The sequence below is a fragment of the Brachyistius frenatus genome, unplaced genomic scaffold (genome assembly GCF_029030835.1).
Source record: "Brachyistius frenatus isolate BFR_SWC_R1_liver_20210118 unplaced genomic scaffold, ASM2903083v1 Contig_106, whole genome shotgun sequence".
Lineage (NCBI taxonomy): Eukaryota > Metazoa > Chordata > Actinopteri > Embiotocidae > Brachyistius > Brachyistius frenatus.
Genome location: NW_027210705.1, coordinates 831,359 through 848,327, shown reverse-complemented (window position 1 = coordinate 848,327; position 16,969 = coordinate 831,359). Strand labels below are relative to the sequence as shown.

The 16,969-nt window shown below is 44.0% G+C and overlaps 3 protein-coding genes across 16 annotated transcripts in view; 2 read left to right on the top strand and 1 right to left on the bottom strand.

The window, feature by feature from the left end:
- The window catches only part of caska (calcium/calmodulin-dependent serine protein kinase a), a 145,540-nt gene that overhangs the window by 42,848 nt on the left and 85,723 nt on the right, over positions 1–16,969 (bottom strand). For 9 of the 13 annotated variants that reach the window (XM_069712051.1, XM_069712040.1, XM_069712044.1 and 6 more), the window contains exons 6-11: positions 5,354–5,456; positions 2,773–2,948; positions 1,804–1,926; positions 654–737; positions 419–518; positions 2–19 (exon numbers count right to left, since the gene is read on the bottom strand). In XM_069712051.1, coding sequence (XP_069568152.1) covers positions 2–19; positions 419–518; positions 654–737; positions 1,804–1,926; positions 2,773–2,948; positions 5,354–5,456 — 604 coding nt within the window. The remainder of the gene's footprint in view (position 1; positions 20–418; positions 519–653; positions 738–1,803; positions 1,927–2,772; positions 2,949–5,353; positions 5,457–16,969) is intronic. The other 4 variants (XM_069712043.1, XM_069712055.1, XM_069712046.1 and 1 more) reach the window with 1 other exon arrangement.
- On the top strand, positions 6,655–9,293 carry gpr34b (G protein-coupled receptor 34b). Of its 2 annotated transcripts, XM_069712059.1 has the most exons (3): positions 6,655–6,957; positions 7,574–8,135; positions 8,217–9,293. In XM_069712059.1, exons 2-3 carry the CDS (start codon positions 7,597–7,599, stop codon positions 8,737–8,739), a joined length of 1,062 nt encoding a protein of 353 aa, XP_069568160.1. In that variant the 5' UTR covers positions 6,655–6,957; positions 7,574–7,596; the 3' UTR covers positions 8,740–9,293. The 2 variants fall into 2 exon arrangements, with proteins under 2 accessions (XP_069568160.1, XP_069568161.1); XM_069712060.1 differs by lacking the exon at positions 6,655–6,957 and having other exon boundaries at positions 7,565–8,135.
- LOC138628808 (probable G-protein coupled receptor 82) lies at positions 14,105–15,756 on the top strand. Its single transcript, XM_069712057.1, has 3 exons — positions 14,105–14,959; positions 15,085–15,225; positions 15,323–15,756. The coding sequence occupies exons 1-3, from the start codon at positions 14,105–14,107 to the stop codon at positions 15,548–15,550; spliced, it is 1,224 nt and encodes a 407-aa protein (XP_069568158.1). The 3' UTR covers positions 15,551–15,756.

Genomic DNA, 16,969 nt, shown 5'->3' with positions numbered 1-16,969 from the left:
CGTTCTGCTGCTAGCAGTCCTAGCAGGAGGGGAGCATTCATAGAAACACACAGACAGAAAAACACATTGACAGTTTGCAAATGAGCAGAGATCAATATAGAAAGAGCAAGAAGTAAGAAGTCACAAGTGTAAAGTATAATTAATATTACAAACAGAAGGATTTGTCAGTGTTTTCAGTCTCATGCGGGTACTAAACACCGAATGCAAAACACACAGAGATACACTCTTCCTAAAGTGCAGCATCTGTTAACCTGCAAAATGAGTTAATCAGAGGGTCCCTGTGCGTTCACGCTGCCTTTATTGTACATCTAGGAGCGGCCGCACAGAGGAAGCGCAACCCCAGAGAAAAGGGAAGGAAATCTGGGGCAGGATGTGTGTTATACATGAAAAGGCTCGAAAGGAAAGTGTTTGAGCGAACCTGAGGAGGTGGGGTCTTCGGAGAAGTCGTGCATCTCCTCCGGGGGGTCTCCGTAGAAGGAGTTGAACTTGTGACTGGACACTGCGGCCAGCACGGCCCCCTGAAACAACACATCCTGACATGACGTCTCTCTTCGTCGAACACACAGAGGTGCTGTCATGACAACAAGCCTTATGTGTTGCAAAATGTTCATAATGCACGTGAGCAGGCTGCGGTAGATGTATGTGAGCAGAACCTTGAGCTTCCTCCTGGAGTTGAACTTCCTCAGCTGCTCCACGGTCTCCGGCAGGTGGATTTTGTAGGCGTACCGATCCCTCTCCTGAGAAACCCAACACACAGCAGAACATTACTTATACAAGCACAGGCTGACGCAACAGATTTTACACTGAGGATTCTGTTTCTAGTCACGAGGAGAGCGATCACAATGCGAAAATAATGAGATACTCTGCGTTCACAACCGCACACTTCATTTTACTTTTAGTACCTACTGCAGCTACTCTTACGAAGTATCTGCTGTTGCATGTAGTATGCATACAATTGGGACGTACTACTTCATCATCGAAATGTGGCTTGAACTTTGACCCTCTTGGTCATGTCTGTCGCGGACGTTTAAAGTGAAAAGAAAAAGGATGCGATTTGGAACGAGTACAGTTCGTTTTAACGCCTCTTCTTCTTTCCTTAATAGGCGGAGCTTCAGTGCCACCGACTCTCTCGGCGGCTCAGAGGATTGCGGGTCAGAACAGCCAAAGTAGCATGCTGCTTCAGCTGGACGCTGGTAACACTAGCTGACATGTCTAAATGTTATCGAATCTTTGAAAGCATCTGTAACAGCCGTAACTGCAGCGAGGTAACCTGGGATGCCCTTTAAAATCCGATGATTCGAAAGACGTGTCGCGAGGCTCCCAGACGCGCTTCAAGTGTCTCAGCTGAACTGTCAAGAAATCTTTTTTAAGCACCACTCCATCACTGTCCACAGACGCCGCCACAATAAAAGCCTCTGCTAACAACACACCGCGCTGCGCCGGCGCGCCCTGTCACTGCCTCCCTGTGAGAAGAGCTGTGCCGCCCAAGTGACTGATCGCTGTGTGACAGCTCCAGGCGACGTCGTATTACTATTCTACTCTTGTGCCAAACACGCTAAAAGTTTCCCAAAAGTGGAAACTTTGGATAAACATCTATGCATGCTTTCCATTTTCCAGAGCAGAAAAACAGGGTTAGATATTTGGAGATTTTTGCCTTGTTGCAGCAGGCGTGAGATGACAATCAAACAGTAGCATGCTGTTTATTGTTTCAGTGTGTGACAGAGCTGAAATCACTTCTAAAGGCAACAACTTTGATTTGATTTGATGTTTACATTTTAATAACCACCAACACGAAGGCAGTACCTTGAGCCAGGGGTGGTTGAGAGCCTCGTAGACGGTGATCCTCTCAGCGGGGTCCAGCATCAACATGCGCCTCACCAGATCCTTAGCGCTCTCTGAGATCTGGCTCCACTGGCGGGGATTCATCTACACATTAAAAAAAGGAGATTTCAAGAATTAGATTAATTATATAGCCGTTAGACCAAAAACAAATAAATACATTTCCACAGATTCAGTGACGAGTGGCCAAACCATAGAGTGTATATAAAAGTGGACGTAGCTTCGGGATCTGAACAAGGAGGATGATGCAGAAGTGCCTTGAGCCAAATTTAGTTATTTCAGTTTTGCTGGATAAACTCACTCTTTCTTATTAGTTTTCTGGTGGTCCATCTGAAAATAATTCCATTTTAATTAGAAAATAAAGCTGTGTTTTTGAGGGCCTGTCTCTTTGATTGACAGGTCTGTATTGCAGTCATGTTACAGATATCTGTGGGCGGGATGCAGTATCGCCGGGTTTCCAATCAGATGGAGTCAGAGCCACCGCTCGCTGCCCCCCAGCTCTCTAAATACGCTCACTTCTGGCTCCAAAGCGCTCCGAACTAGCAAGATGGCGCCGGACAACATCCGAACTAAAGGCTTCATAACGGCCGTTCACAAACCAACGGATGACGTCACAACTTGAATCATGATTTCAGTTTATTAGAGCTCCGGTCTTTCATGTACTTTTGCCCATCACTGCTCTTGGTAATAATATTACCGTAGTCACCAGGTCATTTCCTGGTGTCTGGAAACAGCGAGTGGTGGGTCAAAAAAGTGCAGAATTATTTAAACCACTTTATTTGTAAAAAACAAGTATCAAAAATATCTGTTGAATTCTGTCGAGCAGCTTAATGGGAGACGATTAAAATCCAGCGAGAGGGTGTGTTTACTTCATATATGAACCCATTTATATGTTTTTTTTCTCCGTGTCGGTTCTTTGACTAAAGCCCTGACCTTGTATTTGCCCTTGCAGATGGCTTCGAACAGACGCTCCTTGGTGCCGTAGAAAGGGAGACAGCCGGAGAGGAGGATGAAGAGGATGACTCCGCAGCCCCACACGTCCACAGGCTTACCGTACGGCTCTCTCTTCACCACCTCCGGGGCCATGAAGTGAGGAGTTCCTACCCGACCTGGGCTCACAAGCACAGACAGAGAGGAAGTCAGGCAACAGTGAAGTAAAGATGGGGTACATGTGAACATCTGAAAGGATGCACACTCAGACTTCCCTATTGGTTTCTCATTCATTTAAATGTCTTTGCTCTCTGAACGAGAAAAAGGAAACAACATATTTTACTTCCCCCTCTGAAACAGCACTCTCATATCCATCTAGTCCTAATTATGGTAACAGGCACTTGTGTTGTATGAGTTTCGCTGATTGTTTCTTACTCTGAACTTAAGGTCAAACGAAAAAGGAAACAAAGTTATTTTTTTTCCTACTTCATGATGAAAGTTACACTTTTTCATGTCCAGGTCAAAACGGAAACTTTAAGTTCCAGCTTTTAATGTGCAAAGTTCTCAATTGTGCTCCTCTGGTTATAATGTATAATCGCTACCAGTAATTTGATTGGCTAAGTATCTGTGTGTGGGCACAGAAAACCACTTAGGTTTTAAAAGATACACACAAGAACATGAACCAGCTGAGGAGGCAGGAGTTCCTCATCCTCCTTAAACTGTCTCTCAGATTTGAAGGTGTGCAAGAACATTCATCATTGAACAAATAGTTCCAACCAAGAAATCTGATTGGTCAACTGGACATTTGGAACGTGCTCAATTCAGCACGACAGCATATCGTGCTCATCACTAGAAAATATCACTCCGTCATCGCAATAAATTCAGATTGAAGCAGAATATTTAATTAGATAAAAGCATGTTGTGAATTTTGGAAATTATTACATTCATCTTTTTTTCAAAGAAATGTTACTTTTGGATTTTACAATCCTCTGGAAAACTGTTAGCTTGTTGGGTTTGGATCATATCAGCTAAACAATAGTGTCCGTGGATTTATTTTTTCAGCAGATATCTTAGTTAAAACAAGACTGAGCGAGCTAAGCTGTTTTGTGTTTCTATGTTCTGTATTTATTCAGTTTGAGAAATCCAACGATGTCTAGAAAGTATTAAAACGGACAAGATCTCGTCTCTGTTGCTAGGTGGTTGCTAAGGGTCGGCCTACTGGATGGAGTGGCAAACTTTGCGTACATTACATCAGAGTCTATTGATGCAACTGATTGTTTTCCAGTTATTAGTCATAACCCGTGTATTCCCATGGAAACGGATATCACACTAAAAAAAGTTTTATAATTTCAGAGTGAATTGCCCCACAATATGAATACATTTTGATGACATGTTTTATTGAGTTGTTGTTTAATCACAATGTTACACAAGAGGGTATGTTTTAACGTTAATTATTGGCACGACAGTCATGCGGTCAGGACCGAGGCGCTGGCTTCCCTCAAGTTAAAGCACACCCTCTTGTGTAATATTGCTTAATTTTTTTCATATCTGACTCGTAAAAGACAAACAGCAAACTCAAGCTGCTTCATGTAATGTGGGACAAACATGTGACTGAATGTGCCGGCGCTGCAGGTGACTCAGAAGACGCTGAAATAAACTCCACAAACATTAACGTGTAGAGTTAATGAGTGTAGACTAGATGGCCTAACTAGCGTACTCTCTCTGAGTGAAATACGAACCTAACAGCGTTGTGGGTTCTCCGAAATGTTGCACATTGTAAAGAGACAGAAAACCTAAACCACGAGAAACCGGGGAAAAAACAGTGTCGATTTTTGTAGGATATAGAATGTGACAGCTGACGGGTCATCTCCTAACGAAGACGTGTTCATCAACCACTGAGAAGGAAAACTCAAAGCTGAAGCTCCGTTCTGTCTGGATTTATTTCTCTTTATTTTTCTGTCGTGAGCTTTGTGTGTTATGTTCTTTTTGTTAAATAAAGATTTAATTTGCTCAAACCCAGCTGGTATTGATCAGTGCTGAATCCTCAAAAGAGGACAACACTTTATTTAAATGGTTACTTTATGAAATGTAATGCATGAATGAACAAGTGCAAGCCCATATTCCTTTACATTTTGGCAAACTGGTACTGTTAAAGTAAACCAGATTAGCTGTTAGTACTTCCTGTTTACAATGTACCCATAGCTGCACAGACAACTATCATTACTATCTGCTTTCTATCATTTCCGGGCAGATTTATATCCATTAAATTACAAATACTTTTCTCAGGAAGTGCAAGTAAAACTGAATTATATCAACATGTGTTTTGGATTTTGTTCCTGCTGCAGGTTTATTACAGACCAAAACCTGTAATTTATCAGATGATGAAATGGTGACCGGGATAATGAGAGTAAAATTATGGAGCAGTCACATTGAAACAATCTGTCACAAAACGGTTTTACCATGTTTATTTTTCTAAAATCTGTACAGTACTATCAAACAGAAGATTTCAACTTTAGTTTGACGTCAATGTCAGTTCGTGTGTTTCAGATGGGAGCGTTGGTGGGTGCTGTGCTGTTTACTGTACCTCCTGCCACCAGTCCAGACTCCCCCAGCTGGATCGCCACACCGAACCCCCCCAGCTTGACGGGAGCCGAGTTCTCTTTGGAGGCCAGCAGCACGCAGTGAGGCTGAGAACGGCAGAGCAGAGGGGAGAAGAGAGGCTCGTGATCTCACGGTGGTCTTTTTGCTAATTAAAGAGCGACACCCTCCTATAAATAACTACAATCACATGTGCAAGACACACCCAAAACAATCAGCCAAGCACGACCACACACAAAGAACCAGGAGTGTAGCAGCATCAGAGAAGTGATGGAGACTGTGAAGTACGATGTCAGTTTGATTTAGCAACTCTAGCAATTTCATGGAGCGTAGTAGGTTTTCTTCCTATCTGTCTCTACTTGACATAACAGAACCACAAACACAGATGAAACAGTAATTGCTCAAGTAGAAATGAATCAAAATGCAAATGAAATCACTTGTGGATGGATCCTCACGTTATCCTGAAGGCTGGATGGATATTAACCTCCCAGCGATCAGCTAACTCAACCAGGACTTTTTACTGCAGGAGATTCTTTCACACTCTCTCCACTTCCTCTGTCTCCATTTGAGCTCGTCTCCTGCACAACATCTGTGGTCCTATGTAGTTTCTCACAACACGTATATGTGTGGTTACGTGTGCACGTATGTGTGTGTAACAGCTGACAAACTCAGTTTTACTGGAAATTCTGCTGCGGACGCCGAAAGTAAACAACAGCCGTGCATGTCGGTTTAAAACTGCAGTTCAGTCTGAATTTATACGGTTTGAACATTTTATGACCGAGTCATCCAGCTCGCTGTATATTCTCCTCTTATGGCTGAATAAAAAGTGTATGAGTGGGTATTAAAACACCACTTTAACGTCTTCACTGAGGAGAAGCTTTAGTTTCCACACTGACTGCTTGTGTAAATGTGATTTTGTGCTCTGATCTCACAATGAAGATTCCACTCACCCCGTGTCTACATATTTAGCTCAAGTGTTTGCTATCTCGGGTGGTAATATAAACCTGGCCTTGCTTCACTCCCAGGGCTGTGATTTAATTACTATGAGGACATACAGTGGTAATTTAGGAACCTTTTTCTTCCACAGTTGGCTCCACTGACCAGATTCCATCCTTGTTATAATCAGAGCCCAAAGCTGAAAGCATAATGTAAATATATATCCATGTGGAGCGATGCTCTGTGCTCCCTCGTGTGTGTAATCAGAAGGTCTGCGCTAAGCCCTGCCCTGTCGTCTCTCTGTGTCTCAGTCCCGCTTCCGTACGGTGGTTACAGGCGAACGAGGGTGGGTGTCACCACAGTTTGACGTTATCTTCGTACAACATCACCAAATTTTGCACTTCAGCGTTACTCTGCCAACTTTCAGCAGCAGCAGCCAGCCGGGAGGGCTGCAGAGACGACGGACAGCGAGGGGACAAAAGAAAGACTACGCAGTGTCATTCTCACTGGAAATCATCATATCTGGTCACTGACAGATAATTCATAATGAGAGGATCTTCAGGGAAGCAAATATTGGATCATTTTTCCCACAGATTCAACTCGAAGGAAGTTGCTGGAGTAACTCAGAGGATAATAAAAGGACAGAAATCATAAGTAAGCTATTATTCTGTGTGTGTGTGTGTGTGTGTGTGTGTGTGTGTGTGTGTGTGTGTGTGTGTGTGTGTGTGTGTGTGATTGGGGATTTGTCCTTTCCTTCCACACATGCACAAATAAACAGGAGCGCATGCTATTTTAGAGCTTCGATGAAATGCCTCTTTAACAAGTTCCTCTTTGAGAAGTGAGCAGCACATTTGAGCTTTCTACGCTGCGTGCACGACGGGCTGTGAGCAAAGTAAGTAGCTTCCTTCTCCTTTTGCTGCTACTTCAGTTACTGATCTATAGATACAAATGCCTTGCAGTGAACAGACAGAGCCGAGTGTGTTACAAAACTATAAATACTGGAAAAATCATGAGTGCTGTGCCTCTCCAAACATGCATAAATAATATCACACAAAGTAGAGATCTAGAAGCATCATTAGTGCTGTTCTTTCTTTCTGGCGCTTTTCTACTTTCTGTGAGTCAGCTGATCTCATACATGATTATGAAGGGAAGGATTAATGCCGCTTTAAGTCATAAGGCTGGACCTCAGCCATCACGCAGACCTCAACACTTTCCCAAGAGAACCAAAAACTCAAAACCTTCCAGCTGTGCGTTTCTCATCTGTTTGCAGGACCGAGGACCACAGAAACGCCCATGGCAGAGAGCAGCTCCACCACAGCCAGCTGTCACACTCCACTCCTCAACCTGACCACCGACTCCCAGCCCACGTGTGTGGATTACGATGCGCTGCAGGTCCCGCTGGCGGTGCTCTACTCCATCATCTTCGTCCTGGGTCTGGCCGGGAACCTGGTGTCTCTGTGGGTGTTCTTCTGCGTGCACTCCAAGAAGAACTCCGTGCGGGTTTTTCTCATTAACGTGGCGTTTGCAGACCTGCTGCTGGTGGTGTGTCTGCCGTTCAGGATACTTTATCACAGCCGGGGGAACATCTGGACTCTGGACCCCACCTTGTGCAGGTTAGTGGGCCACCTCTTCTACATGAACATGTACATCAGCATCACTCTGCTGGGCTTGATCAGCGTGGATCGCTACATGAAGCTGCACCGCAGTGCCGGGATGCAGTACCGACTGCGCTCCACCAGGTGGAGCACCACCCTCTGCGCCGTCATCTGGATCCTGGCCTCCGCTTTGACTGTAGTGCTCCTGATGTCAAAGAATCACTCACAGCTGGACAGGTTGGTATGATCATCTTTAATTTAATTCAGTCTCACTGTTTTGGTGGATTCGACCTGACAAAACCTGTTTGCCGTTTCCAGGTGTTTTCACTACAAGCTGCTCCACAATGCAAAGTGGAAAGCCTACATCAATATCTTTGTGCTGGTTGGCTTCTGGCTTGTATTCGTCTCCCTCATGGTGTCCTACGGGATGATCGCCCTCAAGCTCCTGAGGACGTCCCAGGAGAAGCCGGATCTCCCCAATGCCGCCCGCTACACCCGAACTGCCAGGAAGTCCTTCTTCGTCCTCTTCCTCTTCACTGTCTGTTTCGTCCCGTATCACATGGTCCGAGTGTTCTACATAAAGACCCAGATCACGGACACATCGTGTTTCTGGAGGGGCGTGGCTGACCAAGCCAATGAGGTGGCTTTGCTATTTTCTGCCCTGAACAGCAGCCTGGATCCCATTTTGTACTTCCTGTTGTCCTCGACGGTGAGGAAGGAGGTGCTGCGCCTGGTGAGCGCCGTGTTTTGTGTGCGAGACGTTGCAGGAACCAGCGGGAGCAGCTCCACTGTTGAGCTGGAAGGCAGGAACAGGACGACTGACAGCCCAGCATCAGCTTAATCGTCGGTTTGAGGGAGAGCGCAGCTTCTAAATGCAGTGTAGCTGGACTGTAAACGTACTGCGAGGCAGGAGAAGCTCCATCTTGTCTAACGTCAACATGACAGCCGTCACTCTGCAGAGGAAGCCGAGCGCTGCTCTCCTCAGATTTAGACGCTCTCACCCGAGCTAACGGAGGCTCAAACTTCCTCCCCACCTTTGCGCACAGCCCCAGTATGGCTTCATGCTTTAACAACATACTGCAGGGTCTGGTAAATGTATATTTCTTTGCAAAACTGGGTCCCACTGATGCTGCAGACATCATTTTCAATCAAGTCTGCTCAGGAGCTCAACAAGTGGGCGAGAGAGGAGCAGCCAACAAAATACTGCAGTTGTGAACCCAGACAAGTCTTCAGACACACAAAGTAATAATGTAGTATTATCGTGATGTGAATGCAGCCCACATATGAGGCAGTTCACACCAACCCGGGGACGGTGAAGTGCAGTGGATGGGAAGCTTTTGGTGGACACAATTAGTGTTAAAGTAGCGAAATGTGGACTAAAATTTCAAACATAAAAAAACCAAAACCAAATACTTATACAGTGAACCCTGGTTTTTCGCGGGGGTTACGTTCCAAATAGAAACCGTGATAGGCGAAATCCGTGAAGTAGTAACCTTTATTTTACAATTGAAATAGATAGAACTGGACATTAAATATATCTACGTTACATATAGTCGTAATGTGATTTCAATGCACGATGCAAATCCGTGAAGCAGCGAGACCGTGAAAGGTGAACCGCGTTATAGCGAGGGTTCACTGTATACTTAATACTTATAGAAATTGACCACAGTGTCCTACAGTGTCACCAAAACACAAAAAAAAACGGTCATTATAACTGCAGAAAACACACACGCAATAACACTTGTGAAGAGGCCGGAGCACTGACGGACTTTGTTTCTGTGCCAGGTTGCTTCCTCCCTGCAGAGGCATGTGGACTCACTAGAGTTTTTTCTTGACAAATGACTGAATCACTTCTGGAGAAAACCCTCAAGTTGATTGGGGACTTTTTGTCCACTGAAGTTGTGTTCATATTCTCCACAGTAATAATAATGTGTTGCAACCGGCGATGTCAACACAGCTGCAACCAGACACACCATCACAGACCCTGGTCTTCCCCTCTTCCTTTATTGACTCTAATCTGCCGTCAAGTACCGCTGAGATTAAAACCAGTGATTCAGTGACCTCAGGACAGCCAGAGTGCCACATTTCACTAAGAAAACAGGAAAATGAGGGTGAGAAGATGGCAGCGACATCTAAGCCTGAACTTTCACGGCAAATAATGAAAGCGATCGCAAGCTTACAGAGAAGCCCGAGGACTTTTTACTGAGATGAAAGAAAGCAGCTTTACTGATTAAATCACACTCTCTGCACACGTCAGAGCTCTTTCATATGTAAAAGTATTTTGTCCTGTGTCTGGACTTTGTTCTGTATCTCGATGTCATTTTAGTAGTTTCTTTAAAAGTATATCGCGGTGGACTGAGTCGGGATTTTTTTAATAAATGAGGATTTGAATTGGTCCATGTGTTAATCGGTGTAGAACATACAGAATGATGAGAGGAAAGACAGAAATGTGAAAACACACACAACACGGTCTCTTCTCAGGTTGAGCAGCAGCGCCACCCCAAGGCAGAATACATCCACACAGTGTTACTGAATGTCCACTGAACGAGCACAAAACTAGTTCCAACCTCAGAGTAGAAAAGAAGAGGGGACTAGAGTCAAGTATGAAGAGAGAGCTGAACATTTCCTGTATGGGGAAATGATTTTTTAAAAACCTACACAGCAAACTTCTGGGGTGGAATATCCTGGACTTGAATAAAAGAGAGTGACAGTTTGATTTTGGGAGTTTATTTTCTAAAGTAGACTACAGTTTGTGTTCAGGGAGACTCTCTGGCAGAGGGATATTTTAGTGTTCACTCACTTGGTGTTGATAAGCTTGATTCAACACTACTGTTTGCTGTGCAGCTTTGTTTCCTTATTAGAATTCCCCAGCATGCTTTCTTAATTATTTCTTTGTAACTTTTAAGAATAAAGCAACCAAATTAAATATAAGTGGAACATTTCAATGAGGACATAATGATACATGAAATGGGGCTATGATTCAAAACCACAAGTGTGCAAGATAGGAACATGATATTATATACCTAAGACAGGCTAATTTATGAATGCAGCATTTTTTGTTACACATATTTGATCAATATAAATTTGTGACGACTGTTATGTTCTATCTAAAGCCTTTATAGTGTAATTTAATGATAACTCCATAAGTGTCAAATAATAAATACTTTTAAGTATTGACTGTTAACATCATAAAAGAGTTCACGTTAAAAAAAACTCAAGGTAAAAGTTAAAATAAATGTTTGACCAGCCACTAAATTTAACTGAAAGATCAACTCCTAGAATAGTTACATTCATTCTGCTTAGAGAGTGTAACCGCCTCACATTTCTCTTCTCGAGCTTAAGGACACTGAAACAACAAGTCAATTCTCAGAGCTGTTTACCGTGAAGATGTCGCTCGATAAGCAGGAGGAAGCTGCATAGAAACGTTGTGTTGAGGCGGGTGTTAACACTGTTTTTACCTTCGTCTGTGGGTGTTTGATGTGAGGGACTGTTGACCTCATCAGAGCTCCTGTCCTGGTACGTATATACCACACACACAAACTCATCTGTGCGCCTGATTTACTAAGATCTCAGATAACGGGCACTAAATTGCATGTTCCTTCCAAATGTTTGCACTTTTTTTTTTTTGCACCCATTTTGCAGGTGATTTATTAAGAGTAATTGCGTCATTGAAATCAGGTGCAGATCACTGTATTTAAATGAGGTGTTTGCGTGTGTTAAAGTGATTCCAGCAATGGAAAACAGAGCAACCGCAAAAGGAAAAGGAAATCTGATCCCATTGAAATTAAGAAATAGAAATATAACAAGAACAAAATGCTATATAGGAGATTATCAGCGAGAAAGTCAAAACTGTGGAGAAAACAAAAAGGCGAAAAAAAGGTTTAATAATAAAACGTCTGCAAATCGGATGAGATCCTCTAACAAACAGCGATCGGCAGGTCCAGATCTTTCTGTGATGAGCAGGTGACTTTTCATTCAGTGGGAACCTTATGAAGCTACCTGTGAATTCTGCGGGACACATTCAGGACCTGTGACAGCACACCTGAATAACGGGACCGGGTGGACGTCCAAGCAGCGATAAACAGAGGCGGGAAAATGCTGAGTCGGAAGAAGTTTTTTAATTGCTGGTATTTCGTGGCTCCTCCTCGTTGTTGGCTGTCAATCATCCTTCGGTTCCTTCAATAACTCAGAAATGTCATCGCTGGACAAACAATATGTCTGATTCATTTCTGCCTCCACAGGTGTAAAACCACGTTCTTATCTATTCTTTGGTTTCCTGCGTCTCCTTCTCACCACAATAAGAGCAGCCGACTCTCCAGATGTTCACATCTGATTAATACGTTACTTTCAGTCGTACTAAAATAAACAACAATCACTTCTCCTATTTCTACTTTCAGGTTTAATAAATATCGTTGTGGATGCTAACTGTATGTATTTGCATGTTTCCCTCTCAGTATTTTGCACCTTCGTTTTTAGTATGTTTTAGACATTTTTTTGCAGGTGGTGTGAAGTTTGCACGTGATTTTACACACGCAAACCTTTAGTGAATCAGACCCTGTGTGTCATGATGCTGACTTTGTATACTTATTTTAATGTTACATTTGATCATTCTATCATTGAAATTTTGGTCTAATCTGAAAATAGTCAATATTTCTTAAATCTGGAAGACGTGCAGGGGCAGTGTTGATGTTCCTTATGATGCTTATGCTCTACATGGAGATCTAGTTGATACAGAACAGCATTATGAGTACATGAGAATGAAGCCTGACAAGAAGATCCACCTCCAAAACTCATGTTGAGCATCTTGCTCAAAAATTCACAAATGTAACTGAACACTAAACCAGAGCATGTTTCTCATTCAAAAACATAGTCGTGAGCATATTTTCTGCGCTGGAATATGGAGACTAGAGTTACAATCATAAGTTGATTCATCAATTAGTTGAAAATGAATGCCAAACTATATTGATAATTGATGTATAGTCTAAGCCACCCGTCTGGCCTCCTGCCTCCTTAGATGGACTCCAGCAGCCTTTTACAGTGAACCCTGGTTTTTCGCGGGGGTTACGTTCCAAATAGAAACCGTGATAGGCGAAATCCGTGAAGTAGTAACCTTTATTTTACAATTGAAATAGATAGAACTGGACATTAAATATATCTACGTTACATATAGTCGTAATGTGATTTCAATGCACGATGCAAATCCGTGAAGCAGCGAGACCGTGAAAGGTGAACCGCGTTATAGCGAGGGTTCACTGTACTTCCTCTCATTACCTTTGTTCAGTAATGTTTCTCACGTGACCTGCCTTTGTTTACATATGTGTTCTTCTTGCGTCTCCATGACGCCAGGTGTGTGCATGTGGAATACGAGGACGGATCGATGAGTTGTGTTGTGCGTGAACGGTGCACAGCGCCGTGACGTGTAACCTTCGTGAGTGAGTACTATGTTTCATCGCTCGATCAAAATCAGCAGCTTTATTACACATGCTTTGTTGAGCAGCGGTCCGGGTACACCGGTGATGTTGAGCAGAGAGCGCACATCAAAGTTTGTGAGAAACCAGAATGCAAAGGCTCCAGAGTTCAGGTCAACACTGAATGTTTTTCCTCTGAGCTGCAGACCTGACATGTGTTTTTTAGTTTTGGACAGTGACGTTCTGCCTCTTAACGCAAATTTCACTCAAAAAAACCCTCTGCGGGCTCATTGCTTCATTGCCGCCGGCTTCCTAAAACATTTTAAGTGTCTCCGTTGCCGATTTCCAGAGTTTGACGTAAAATTCGATGTCGCCCTCGGGTCACCAGCGCTCACGGATACACGTGTAACTCGGGTGCTGATTTTGATCAAGCGATGAAATTTTGTAACACTTACTCATCAGAGTTCCTCCTTCTTCCTGCTTCAGCTGCTGTGCATCGTTCGGGCGCAACTAGAGCAGTCTCAGAAGGTTTTTATACGCCCTCGTGCACGCTTTGACGTGATACTAAACCGACACCTGAACCTTCATTTAGGCCTGATCATCAAAGCTGCCATGATATTTATTTATAATATGATATTTTGAGCTAATAACCAGGACACCATATCACAGCAGAGATTAGCTCTTTTAAAGTTCCCCTTCTAGACTCTGAGCTGAGCTGTGATCTTAAGAAATCTTAATGTCAATAAGATTTTGTGTGGAAAAAAAAGCTGAACTTCCTTGTGTGTTTTGACAGATCAAATGGAAGCGACGCGGTACACAGTTCCTCAGAGCAACACCTCCTTCTCCTCCTCCTCCTCTGACTTCTCCCTCTGCCCCACCGCTGCTACGCTCTTCTTCCTCCCCTCCATCTACACACTCCTCTTCCTCACCGCTCTCCCGGGCAACATGCTGTCTCTGTGGGTGTTCCTGCGCTGCATCTCCACCGTCTCCCCGACCCACATCTACCTGTCCCACCTGAGCATCTCCAACATGTTGCTGTCGCTCACCACGCCCTTCCTCGCAGCCTACTACGCCCGCGGCTCCGTCTGGACTCTGAACAGCGTCCTGTGTCAGGTGGTCCTGCACGGCATCACCCCGGTACTCCACATTAACATCTACATAAGCCTCATGATCCTCACTTGCGTGGCCCTCAGCCGCTTCGCCGCCCTCATCCAGAACACCCACGCCTCCAGGCCTCACGCCTGCACCACCCTGCTGCCTCACGCCTTCTTCACTCGCCTCACAAGGGTCTCCTTCGCCCACAATGTGTCTGCCACGCTGTGGGTGGTGTCGGTAGGGTGCATCGTGCCAGGGACAATTTACTACTCGGTGCACGAGGCCACGGGCAGCCCCACTGCTGCGGCCGGAGAGGATGGAGAAGCTGCGACGGGAGGATGTGGGAAGGTGTGCTACAGCCCAGCGGTGGAGCTGGGAGGCAGTCTGTCCGCGGCTCTCAAGGTGCCTGTTATAACACTGTTCTTTGCGTTCTACCTTTTGGTGCTGCTGGCCTACATGACGGTGCTGAGGCATCTCAGACGCTCTCGTCGCCACTCACCCGCCAGCGCCTCCCAGAGCCTGCCGAGTCGGGTGCTCCGAAACATTGTGGTCATCCAGGTAACTATGAGTCTTCTTACACTTTCTAGTACTGCCATTCAAATAGAAATCGATTTCAGAAAGCCCGTCTCGGCCATATTTCCCTCAGTTTTCCAGAACAGTGTTTTTTAACCAACTCCACGCAGGTTGTTCTTTCAGTTTGCCTGCTGCCGTACCACATATTCAAACCCATCTTCATCTCTCTGGTCCACGACCAGCTCCGCCTGGCATCCTCCCCTGGCCCCGACATCTGCAGCTACTGCCACCCACTCTCCATCTTCATCGAGGTGACTAAACTTCACCTTAATTACAGATAAATTGTGCGGTACGACTTCATGCATCTCCGGTAGATCGCATAATGAGTTACTTTCTCTCTTTCTCTAGTTGAAGAACTGCCTGTTACTTCTCACTGCGCTGAGAGGCTCGACCGACCCCATGATGTACTTCCTGTTAGACAGGACCTTCCGCCATCAAACCCTCAGACTTTTGAGGTGTTACCAGAAAAAACCCAGGAGACAACCAGTGTTTGGGTCAACTACAGGAAGTGCAAGTCCGAGGGCTGATCAGCTGGGGGAGGGGACTGTGGCTTTAAGTCAGGAAACGGTTTTGTAGCTCACACATTTCTTCATTTGACCTATAAAACGTATAATATCAGAAGTGGGTACAGTGGCCAAGCAGTGTTTTCAAGTTAAAGTACTGTAACAATTACTCACAGAACGACTTATTTATGGTCAGTTTATGGGAAATATCATCATCATCATCATCATCATCTCCCGATTAAATAATCTGTTACATTTATACCATTTACAGAAATATTGTACGACACCAATAAATAAAAACTATTGTTTTAATTACATTCTTTTACATTTCGGTGTCTCATGTCTCAGTAAAGGTGCATACAGTATGTTGTCCAATATGAATACTTTTGTGTGTGTTTTTTAAGTTATTTCTGATTTTTTTTCATTCCCAGAGAAGATCACCGCTTCAGTGCACTTTATCGTCATTTTGGGCAGTAAAGTTTATCGTTGGAGTGTAAAATATCCTTACTCCATTAAATATGTTTGTTACATGTATACGATAAACAACTTTAGGTTGATATATCAATTTACTCCATAATATCATCATCAAACCACAAAAAAAATCCAGTATTTGTCAAGCTAACCGTCAGTAAACCTTGATTGTTCTTGTTTAGAAGTCCACATCGGTTTCTCCAATATGTGGTTGAAACATTACAACAGTCATTACCACCGTAAAAAAAAAAAAAACTTTTTCTTTTTCTGCAGGCATATTCTATACTTCTGTCTTTCATCAGGTTACATGAATGATGATTAGTTAAAACCAGCTACACAGATATTTATATTACAACACAAGGCAGGATTGGAAGCAGATTTAAAGCATGAAACTGTGTAGGTTTATAATTAACAGCCTGGTATCAAAGTGTGTAATACACCCATCGGTCCACTAGAGGATAGCGTGTCAGTGTCATGTTTTGCCTCGAGTAGACTTGAAAAGTACACGTATGTATGACCTGGGTCAAAGAGGGGAGCGTGTGACACACTCCCCTCTATATTTCGTAACATCACCTCCGTCACGGAGGTGATGTTACGAAATATCGACGTCCAATCCCAGTGAAGGAGGGGCGGGACAAACACGGTTAACTACCGATAGCGGTTACTAATTGGTCCAACCTGCAGAGTGGCTGTGCAAACACTTATACAGGCCGAGTACCCAGACTGTTATTCACAGCGAAGAAAACTGAAGCTGTGAACGTCTGTAACTGCAACCGTGTCACATTAAACCAAAACTATGTTCACATAGATCGCCGGCTAAACCTAAGGCACCTTAATTTCACATCTATGCGCTGAAATGGTATAAACAAGTGTCTTTGGTGTAACACCAGGTTGCCATTAAACTGGTTAACAGTGAGAGAGGCTGTACTGACCTCAGACCAGCGTTCATGACGGGCACTCGCTGCACTCTGGAATATTTAGCTGCTTGTGCTGTTTAAAAGCCAAATAGTGGAAAAAAAAT

Coding starts and splice junctions, on each gene's coding strand:
- gpr34b (XM_069712059.1), top strand. CDS start 7,597: ATGGCAGAGAGCAGCTCCACCACAGCCAGCTGTCACACTCCACTCCTC. Junction 8,136..8,216: donor AATCACTCACAGCTGGACAG/GTTGGTATGATC, acceptor TGCCGTTTCCAG/GTGTTTTCACTACAAGCTGC.
- LOC138628808 (XM_069712057.1), top strand. CDS start 14,105: ATGGAAGCGACGCGGTACACAGTTCCTCAGAGCAACACCTCCTTCTCC. Junction 14,960..15,084: donor GAAACATTGTGGTCATCCAG/GTAACTATGAGT, acceptor AACTCCACGCAG/GTTGTTCTTTCAGTTTGCCT. Junction 15,226..15,322: donor CACTCTCCATCTTCATCGAG/GTGACTAAACTT, acceptor CTCTTTCTCTAG/TTGAAGAACTGCCTGTTACT.